Source organism: Vespa velutina, chromosome 12, assembly GCF_912470025.1.
Source record: "Vespa velutina chromosome 12, iVesVel2.1, whole genome shotgun sequence".
NCBI classification, from domain to species: Eukaryota; Metazoa; Arthropoda; class Insecta; order Hymenoptera; family Vespidae; genus Vespa; species Vespa velutina.
In genome coordinates, this window is record NC_062199.1 from 1,804,165 (window position 1) to 1,814,164 (window position 10,000).

Here is a 10,000-nt window from a genome sequence, read left to right on the forward strand (position 1 = left end):
CTTGTATTTAGAATTTACTTAGTATAGAATCTGATGCGCATCCGATACGAACGGTCTTTTCTTTTTTCATTTCTCTTTTTTTTCTTCTTTTCTTTTTTTTTCTTTTTTTCTTTTTTTTTTACAATTTTTACTTCATTTTCGATCGCAGACTAGGACGTCTTTTTTTTTTTATTTAAAAAAATTTTTTTTGGATTCAAAATCGTTACACGTTGAATAGAATATTTGCATGTGTATGTATCATTTTCTTTTATGGAGTAAACGAAATCTCTTTCCACATGTGAATAAATAATGTCAGCTAAGCAAAAACTCGAATATTGATTTATAATATTAAATTTATATATATATATATATATATATATATATATATATATATATATATATGTATGTATATATATCGTAGGTGAGAAGATTGAGCCGATCGCATGTGTTAAGAATCTGAATAATGTAGATCGTAGGCGTATTCAAACAGATGTTGATCTTAGCACGTGGCAAACTTCATTATATGCCCGATATAACGTCGTTGTTTCAGCGCATTATCATCTTATGTACCCCAGAATGAATTCTTCAGTAAGCGATGAAAATTATAATTTTTAACATATTGCTCTTAGAATCCTTTATCTTTCGAACAATATTTATTTATTTATTTATTTATTTTTCTTTTTGTCGAATTACGTTCGTTGAATTATAAAAAGAAAAAAAATATTATTTCTATTCTCGGAAAGAGAGAGAAGAAAAGAGAGAGAGAGAGAGAGAGAGAGAGAGAGAGAGAGAGAGAGAGAGAAACAAGAAACAATTTTATTTTCCGAAAAGAACGTGATATCTACTTAACGAAGTATTCATCAAAGTTTTCTCTTAGGGAGAAACAAAAAATAAAAAGAAAAAAGAAAAAGAAAAGAAAAGGAATAAATAAATAAATAAAAAAGAAAGAAAGAAAAGGAAAATTGTCTAGAAAGAATTATTCCGATATCAAAAGTTTTCTAATGTCCATTCTTCATTCTAATCATCTAATCGTAATTGATTTTTCCAATGATCAATGGTTTCATGCTTAGACTTGTTTTGTTTCTAAATTGTGTGAAAAATTTGCGGACAAAAAAATCCCTCTTTAAGGGACTTTTGTGTTAAGGATACAAAAGAAAAAAAAATTCTCGATTTTATTTTTATTTCTTTATTTCATTGTAATTCGACTTGACGAATATTTTATCTATTGGTGTTTTAGTTAGAGTTTGTTGTTTAGTTCAACAAGTTGAACTTGTTTCATAAATGTATCGTACATGTTCACAAATATTCAGAAAGTTTCTGAAAAGTTTATTCTGATAAGACTTATTATGGCAGACACCTCGGCATACAATTTAGAGAGAGAAAAATCTTTTCTGATAAAAATAATTTTAGTATTTTCCTTGGTTTTGCTCTTTCCAAGTTTCAGAATTTTATTACAATAAATTTTTATCAACGTATACTTGTTAGATTTTCTACAATACGATTCAAATATATTTGAATTGATCTTAAAAATTCAATTATCCACTTTTGAGACCGCTTAATCTAATGCGTGTGTGTTTCTTTTTTTCTGTTTTTCTTTTACAGATTCACCATTAATGAGTCATAACATTTGTTAATTCGATGATTTTTTTTTTTTTTTTTTTTTTTTTTCTTTTCAATTTGTTTGAGAATTAAGAATATTAATTATGAAATTTTATAACTGCTTGCAAAAAAAAGTCATAGATTAATCAAATTGGACGAAAATAATGTTGAATTTAGAATCCAGGATTTTTTAATAGTACATAGCTCATCGTTAATTAATCTAAAAATTGAACTCTATGCTGGATTGTATTTCAAATATAAACTTGATATATTCGAATTTACGAAAAGGTTACTTTAGGTCATTCCCAGTGGAGTTGGAATCTTTATCGAGAAAGTCTAGATTTAGGGTGGCATTGTCAAGAGGTTATGACCTGCACGTGCTATTTCGGCTGATATCTATTCCAGATAGACGGCATTCCAATAATGGACGTGTTCCGGTTCATTGGCATCTGAATAATCTAGATCTCAATGCTTGCTAATTTGATTGCATTTAATCGTAAGAGTTAAATCTCGTTATCAGGTTAATCCAATTCAAATAATGACAATTCAATTTCAAATGACTATTATTTATTTATTTCTATATATATTTTCTTTCTTTCTTTCTCTTTTTTTTTTCTTTCCTTTTTTTTTTTTTTTTTTTTTTTTTGATTTATTTAACCCAAGTAAATGAGTGATCGTTTCGGATGAGATTAAAAAGAAAAAGAATAAGAAAACAGAGAAAGGAAAAATAGATTCTCAAAAGATTTCTTTCAAGATTTACGATGATCGTTTCCGAGTGAACTAACACTGTGGTCCAATTTAGTTGCACCAAAAAATGAGAATCTGAAAATAATACTTTTCTTTTTTTCCCCCTGGGTATATATTGGGCTATCCTATCGTAATGAATTTTTATGGTTCTACGTCATTAAGATGGCTTCAAGAAATGTGGGACACAATTTGAAATAGGAAACGTGCACACGTACGTACATACATATTGGGTAACACTCAACAGTTCAACTGTAGAATTTTATATGAGAACACGTGTTGAGTTTATTACGCATACCATTAGAACATGGTGTATTTCGTTTGAAAAGATTTATAGACTGGTGGGTGTGTCTATGGTTTCTTCTCTGGGAGATTTCACACAAAAAAAAAAAAGAAAGAAAGAAAAAGAGGAAACGAGTAAAGAAGAAAAGGAAGGAAGTAAAGAAGGAGAGAAGGAAAGATAGAAAGAAAAAAAATTGTAGATTAAAATTGTCGAGTGATGAATTAGTTGTTGTTTTTCAGGTATGTAACATGGAGAAAGTCATTCTTTTTTACGTTGACGTTTGGATAAACATAAACTTAGCGTCACCTTTGATGTTACTTTTTGTAAAAGAAAAAAAAAAAAATGAAGAGTTAAAAGCAGTAACACAACAGTAGAGTATTGGAGAGGATTCCTCTAATCCTTCTCTCTCTCTCTTTCTCTTTTTTTATTCTAAGTTAATGAAATGTCACTGCAGATATCTACTTTACCTCTGTTCGCTTAATATGCAATGTCAAGATCAAAAGTATATCTTTTGTCAGAGTGATCGAATATATATACATACATACATACATACATACATACATACATACATAGATACATATATTTACAAGAGATCGAATTAAGACTGCTGAGATTAATAGTTACTATCATTGATATAACTTTATCATTCATAGAGAACTATACAATTAACTGATATCAAAATATTTGTGCAGGATAATTTTGTGTAAAGAAATGTTCGAAAAGAGAGAAACAGAGAGAGAGAGAGAGAGAGTGAGAGAATATGAAAAACTCGAGATAGAGAAGAGTTTATTCGATATCAGTCTAAGATGAATCTTCTCAAAGTATTCATTCGACAATGATAAAGTATATCCTCTTAGATATGGTCCAGTCCGTTTAAAACATGCCATATTATTTGGCAAGTGATGACAACTTCTTTGCCACCACTTACGAGAATCTTTAAACGCTCTATTAGGTCCCCCTAATAGAGTAACCACGTTGATTATGAACTGTACTTTTGTTTGTTTATCTCGACTATAAGATATTTGTTCTTTTTTTTTTTTCTGATGAAATAATTATGATCAATATGATCATTGATATCTGAAGAATTTGATATACGTAAAGTATTTGAAATGTTTTTCTCCTATCAATCGTTGAAAAAAGAAATGGATAAAGTCTTTTGATATGTGTCGAATCATCGACAGAAGGCGCCATCATGTGTATTTTTGCCAAAGGATGACAACTACAGACGGCATCATCTCCGGTTAGTCTGCCGTGTCCGTCCCAGGTTTTTCTAGACTACTCTAGCCACTCAAGAAGCCTCTTCCTTGGTCTGCTTCATCAGCCGTCGTCTTTGCATCTCCCTTCCTCTTTTTCGGCTAGCTTGTTCTCTATCTCTCTCTCTCTAGCTCTCTCTCTCTCTCTCTCTCTCTCTCTCTTTCTTTCTGTCTCTCTCTCTCTCTTTCTCTCTGTTCTTCTCTGTTCTTCTCTTACTCACTTCATCGTCTCTCTCTCTCTCTCTCTCTCTCTCTCTCTCTCTCTTTCTTTCACTCACGCAATAAGATGAAAGAAAGAGAGAGAGAGAGAGAAAGAGAGAGAGAGAGAGAGAAGAAGTCAGTGGAGGAAGAGTGAAGAGGGCCAGATACGTTTTTAGACACGGAGCGTCCACGAGCGTCGCGACGCCCTGAGGAGCAGTAGTCGCGTACCTTGGGCAGCTTCCACCTTGCCGGCTCGCGATTCTCTTAAACGTCGTTTCTTGAAAATTACTATTTCAAATTCCTTAGAAAAGCTAAAGGAATTTGCTTGGTTAATCTTTATAGGATTCATCAAAGAACAAAAGGGATTATATAGATCTTCCGTGATGTACAGTGTTTCCAGGTCAAAATACCCGCGATTCTTGACGATAAAAGTTAAATTTGGGTCGAGCCTCGTTAAAGAGAGCGAGGAAAATATATTCGAGGGATATTTGATCCAAATAGCGAAGGAATTTTCTGAGGCGACTGATTATTATTGCGTTGTTGTTGCATTGATCTAAGTGGTTAATGGCCTTTTTTCTTCTAGAGGCTAATGGTGTATTATTTGAGATTAATCATTCCGTTTTCGACGATAAAACGTCGTTGAGAAATCTTGGGATTTGATGGGAATAGGATTCTTTAGATTTGTCAGGTTTTAATCTCTTTAAACTTGAAGTGGATCAAGTGAAGTGTCAAAAAGAGTTCTCTTGTTTTTCCCCCTCCCCTTGCTCGAATGTGTCTTCTTCTTCCACTTTCGTTTAATAGTTCGTTGAAAGGAGTAAAAGTTTCTTCAAGTGTTACGTCTTGTAATAATTTAGTGTTGACGACTTGTACCTGACGATTGGCAATTGGTCGTCTATTGAGATCTAATCACGTTGATAAATCGCAAAGAGAAGATATATTTGCGAAAGTGGTTCGTGTGGCGAAGAAGGAGAAAGACGCGACGATGGCTGAGCGTCCTGGCGGTAGGAGACGCTCGCGTCGCGACAGCATGGAGGCCGGAAGTTCTTTGCGTGGTACACCACCGGCCTCCAAGGATCGTAGGACTAAACGTGCTAATAAACCATCCAAAGAAAGATGGCTATTAACTAGGAAAACTTGGAGATATATGGCTGATGCTGGAAGACGTTTGATACCCGATGGTGCTCACAATCGTACCGAGGATATACCCAAGATCGAACAATATTTTCAAGAAGTCTGTCAAAAGGAACCAAAGTTTCTACTTTGGAGGAAAGCTTCTTATCCTGGTACTTTAGGTTTTCGTACTCAGAGACGACGTAGACACGTTAAAGGCGGCAGCTGTAGAGCTAAAGCTAGCTCAGCTGACGAAGCCGACGAGATTAGGAATCCTCCTCAAGGATTTGTCCTTCAGACTACAACTGTTGGCAAGTTTGATTTGGCCAAAGCAAAGAGAGACTTTTTTTTGGCATCCGATAGTGGTGGTAGCGCACCTTCCAGTCCTGTTAGTCGTAGGAGGACAGCTAAGGAAGATGCCGAGGTTAAAGTTTTAGCTGATATGTTGCAAAAGTACCTGAACATGCAAGGCGATATTGGTGATACGGCAAAATCTTTGGATAGAAATAATATGGTCAGTCATATCGAGGGTAAAGAACACTTTGATTATCAAAGTTTGATTGATAAGTTACAACAGCATTTGGATCTCATCGTAGCTCAGGCAAAGAGAGAACAAATAGTTCCTAATAACGAAACGAAATCAATTAACAGGGATAATATTTCTAAATCATCAGTAACACCTTATCAAGGTGATTACGTTCATAAATCTTTGATGGAGACTCTCAGTCGTTACTACAGCAAGTCTCCGACTAGAGAACACGTAATATCAGACATCCTGACTGATCGTAAGCTATTGGAAAAGCTTTACTTTGATCTTAGATGTACCAGAGGCTTTAGAGGACCAAGAGCAACCGGTGCTTACACATCACCATCGAATAGATGGTGGGCTCATCAGAGAACCAGGACCACAGGCAAAGAGAATGAAGATTGGTACTCGGAAAGACGCGATCCTATATCTCCACCACCCCTTATAGCTGTTCAAGAACCTAGCACAGATCGTGGACCACTGGACGATGGTGTACAAACTGATCCAGTTCCGCGTGAGGTTTTAGACGCTATACTTCTTGAAAGAGAGAAGGAGGACAGTAGTAAAAGTGAAACGAGTATACCTAAACCCAGTGGTCGTAGACGTAGTAGCGTTGATAATGACGATGTCTCGCCATCGGTTAGTGACACCATCAAGAGGTATCTCAGAATGGCTAGGAAAAAGTCTATGGATGCTGATAAGGTCGATAGGTTTAAACGTGTTAATTATGATAGAAATCTTCGTAATATCAAGCCAAAGGGAGAGATTACTAAGCCTGGCGACGACGATGGCAATAATAAAGGTTGTCAGACTGATGACAATTGGGCTGTTAATTATCGTGAAATGTCATCCATGGAAAATCCGTCTGAAAATCTTTCGGACGCTGATACAACTTCGCCAGCAAGTAGAAATGCAAGTTCACGTAGCAGCATCGATGCTGGCCTTGGCTTGGAAGAACCCCTAACTCCCAAACATCATCATCAATCCTTTCTTTCCCATCTCCTTCATGGCTCCAATGCTCACAAGGACAAACCGCATTCGGCACCAGGTTCACCGGCACTCACATCTTCTTCGAAAAATTCTTCAGGTGGCACAGCGATGCAGAAGAGCAAGTCTTCCAGCAGTGTGGTACATCACGGTAGCAGGCTGGTAGCTAAAAAAATCTGGAGGTCCAGGAGTAAAAGTACTTCGAGGGCATCGAACCTACCGTCCATTTGGACGCCTCAGGTCAGTTACCCAATTGTCCTTTCGATTAACGTTAATTCGTATGGTTTTTAACAGGCAAATTTAACCTTTTTTCCACTAATATTATCAATGAAATCTTTCCATCTTTAGGTCCTAACCATCGAAGACATCCTATTCTAATATCCAGAAACTCATTTTTCACCTGAATACAACAACTACCTGCCGTCACATACCTACACAGACTAATATCAAGCTCCTTACGTTATCAGAGAGATAACCAATGAATAATCTATTATTATTAACAATCCGCAATTGGAATATACATCCTTCAAACGTTCGACAATCTCACCAATGAGTCAAATTTGCATAGCAATTTATAAAGAGGAATGACGGGGTTAGTACAAAACATATGTGTGTCTGTGTGTGCGTTTGAGTGTTTAACAACAACTTTTCAAAATGCTTCGAAATGAGTAGAAACTTATTTTCTCTATCTATTACTTGATTATAAATCATTCATAGATTCACATTATTTACGTTCACATTCATAATCGAATCTTTATCGGTGTAGGACATTTATTAAAAAAGTTTTTACCGATATTGGTCGCTCGTTCAGATACCGTCCAATCGTTTTTCTTTCTATTTCTTCTTCTTATTCTTCTTCTTCTTCTTCGTGACCGAGTAAACGGTTGGAATGACCGAGGAGGAAAGGGAAAGGAAGGAAAGGAGAAGAATAAGAAGGTTGACCTTGCCGCAGACGATCTTGTTAAGCGGTTAGCGCGATAACCAATTTAGGGCCTCGGAATTTTGCCGGCGCCGCCCGAAATAGTCAGCCAACGGTGGTGTGTATAAACTATACTTAACCTCTGCTGCTACTACTACTACTACTACACTACTACTACTACTAGTACTACTACTGCTACTACTACTATTACTTTTACTACTACTACTGTTGCTACTGCTACTGCTATTACTGTTTCTGTTACTGTTGCTACTACTACTATTATTATTACACATCACTTCGTCGCCACTAAAATTCTTTTTTTTCTTTTTTTTTTTTTTTTTTTTTTTTTCTTACTTGCTACGTCCTCGAGCATATTATCTACAATATTTACTTTACTCGAGTATTATTTCTTTCAAGATTTGTCCTGGTCAGTTTTGCGAGTGAATTAAAAATCATTTTGACAAAATCAATTTTTCAATTAGTCTTAAAAATGATCAGAAAAGATTTTGTTTTAATTTAATCCTATATATGGTACTCCGATTGCGTGTACATGTGTGTGCGTATATATATATATATCGATTTCTTTTTCTGAAAGAATTTTTATTCTTTAAAAAAAAAAAAAAAAAAAGAAAAAAAAATAGAGGCAACCGTCGTTAGAGTCTGATCTATCTCGAAAAGAAAAAAAAAAAAAAATTCCGTAGTGATCCATTTGTTATATCTATTTTGTATTTGTATCGTTATTGATACGCATACCTGTATCTAAATATTTACATATTCGATGACAGGAAAGTAGCGAAATCGTTTGATAGATCGTCCGATGCAAAATGAATTTTGGCAGTGACTCATTTTATGAGTAATACCTCATGTATAAGAAATATTTAGTGACGAGATCTCACGTGTTACGGAACTTTACAGAAATTTTTCCACGTGCCTTCATACTTTTTGTTTGCATTAAATCTATCTCTCTCTCTCTCTCTCTCTCTCTCTCTCTCTCTCTCTCTCTCTCTCTCTCTCTCTTTCTTCTTAAAAACTTTGTTTGTTTCTTATCAGTTTATCCTTCCAATACTTAATAGTACAAAAGTAACGTTTAATAATACATGGTGTTCAAAAGTTATCACTTGTACGTATTTATTTTTAAGATCTGTATACACGTGTTGAATTATTAAATAATAATTTTTCAAAAGTCCGTATTATCGAAAAAATATCCTTCATTAAAATAATAATTTTCTTTGAAAATATAATAACGTACGTATGTTGCAACGTTTTCATATAAATTCTAATATAAATGTTATCTGCAATTATTGCCTTTAAAATCATTAATGTCTGTCGCTAAGAGTGTCATTTGACGAATCTTTAAGGAATGAAATAACAGGTGATCTAGCTAGTTAATGTATTGCATCATTACGGTCAATCCACCTGTTTGATAGTGTCACGTTCAAAGATTTGTTTACATTCGAGATTTAATATTGTATGCATCATCTACGCATCAATTCACTTGATAAATAATGGGTTAATATAGTTATTATACTTGCGAATAGGACAACGTGTTGTAACGTGTATTGATAAATATCGAAGGTCATTGTTGATTAATCAAAGCTCTAATAAAATTGTAGAATACATTTGATTGACCGATATTGGGTAGACGTCATAAAGTGCAAAAGTTATAGCAATTATTGAATAAGTTAAAAAAATGTTTTTTTTTTTTTTTTTTTTTTTTTTACTAATCCCACTCTGTACGATTCTATCTATAATAAATGTTGTCATTAAAATTTGATGATAATATTGCGAAAGGGAGATAATTTTTAGACAATATATATTTTGAAAGAAGAAAAGTTATTAACGATTAGGACGATTAGATTCAGGGATATGAGGAATCAATTTATTTCTTTTATTTTTTATACCGAAAGAATTAAGAGTAGACTTTTATTTGTCCTTTCTCTTCGATATTCATTTTTCTTTACTTCATGAGCGTAATATTTATTTGCAAAATAGAAGAAAAGTCGTCGAATTATTTATATTATAATTTATTCGTTATAATTTATAATATAAATAAGATTATTATAATTTAATTTTTTTATTTCTTTTTTTTCTTTTTTTCTTTTCTGTTTTTTTTTTGTTTTTTTTGTTTTTTTTTTTTCATACGTAGGGTTTTACTAGATTACCCTATAGTTATTATTTCTAACGTTTACGTGTCGATAAATCAAACCACTCTTTGATTATTTTATTTTGATCAGCAAATTCCATCGCTCTGAAGCTTTTATGAATATATTTTCAAAGTATTATCATTAATTATTAATGAGCTTATGATTCTATTTTAATTAAATTTGAATTTATTGGTTTGATTTATCAAATGTTCTTTATTCTATAAAATTTAATTAAATTTAATAAAAAAAAAACAT

General features: G+C 33.5%; 1 protein-coding gene across 1 annotated transcript in view; it reads left to right on the top strand.

The window, feature by feature from the left end:
- Window positions 1-4,194: 4,194 nt before the first annotated feature.
- Window positions 4,195-10,000, top strand: part of LOC124953262 — a 23,234-nt gene continuing 17,428 nt past the window's right edge. Inside the window, exon 1 of the mRNA XM_047504375.1 lies at window positions 4,195-6,922. Within this exon, the coding sequence (XP_047360331.1) occupies window positions 5,042-6,922 (1,881 nt within the window). The 5' untranslated portion in view covers window positions 4,195-5,041. The remainder of the gene's footprint in view (window positions 6,923-10,000) is intronic.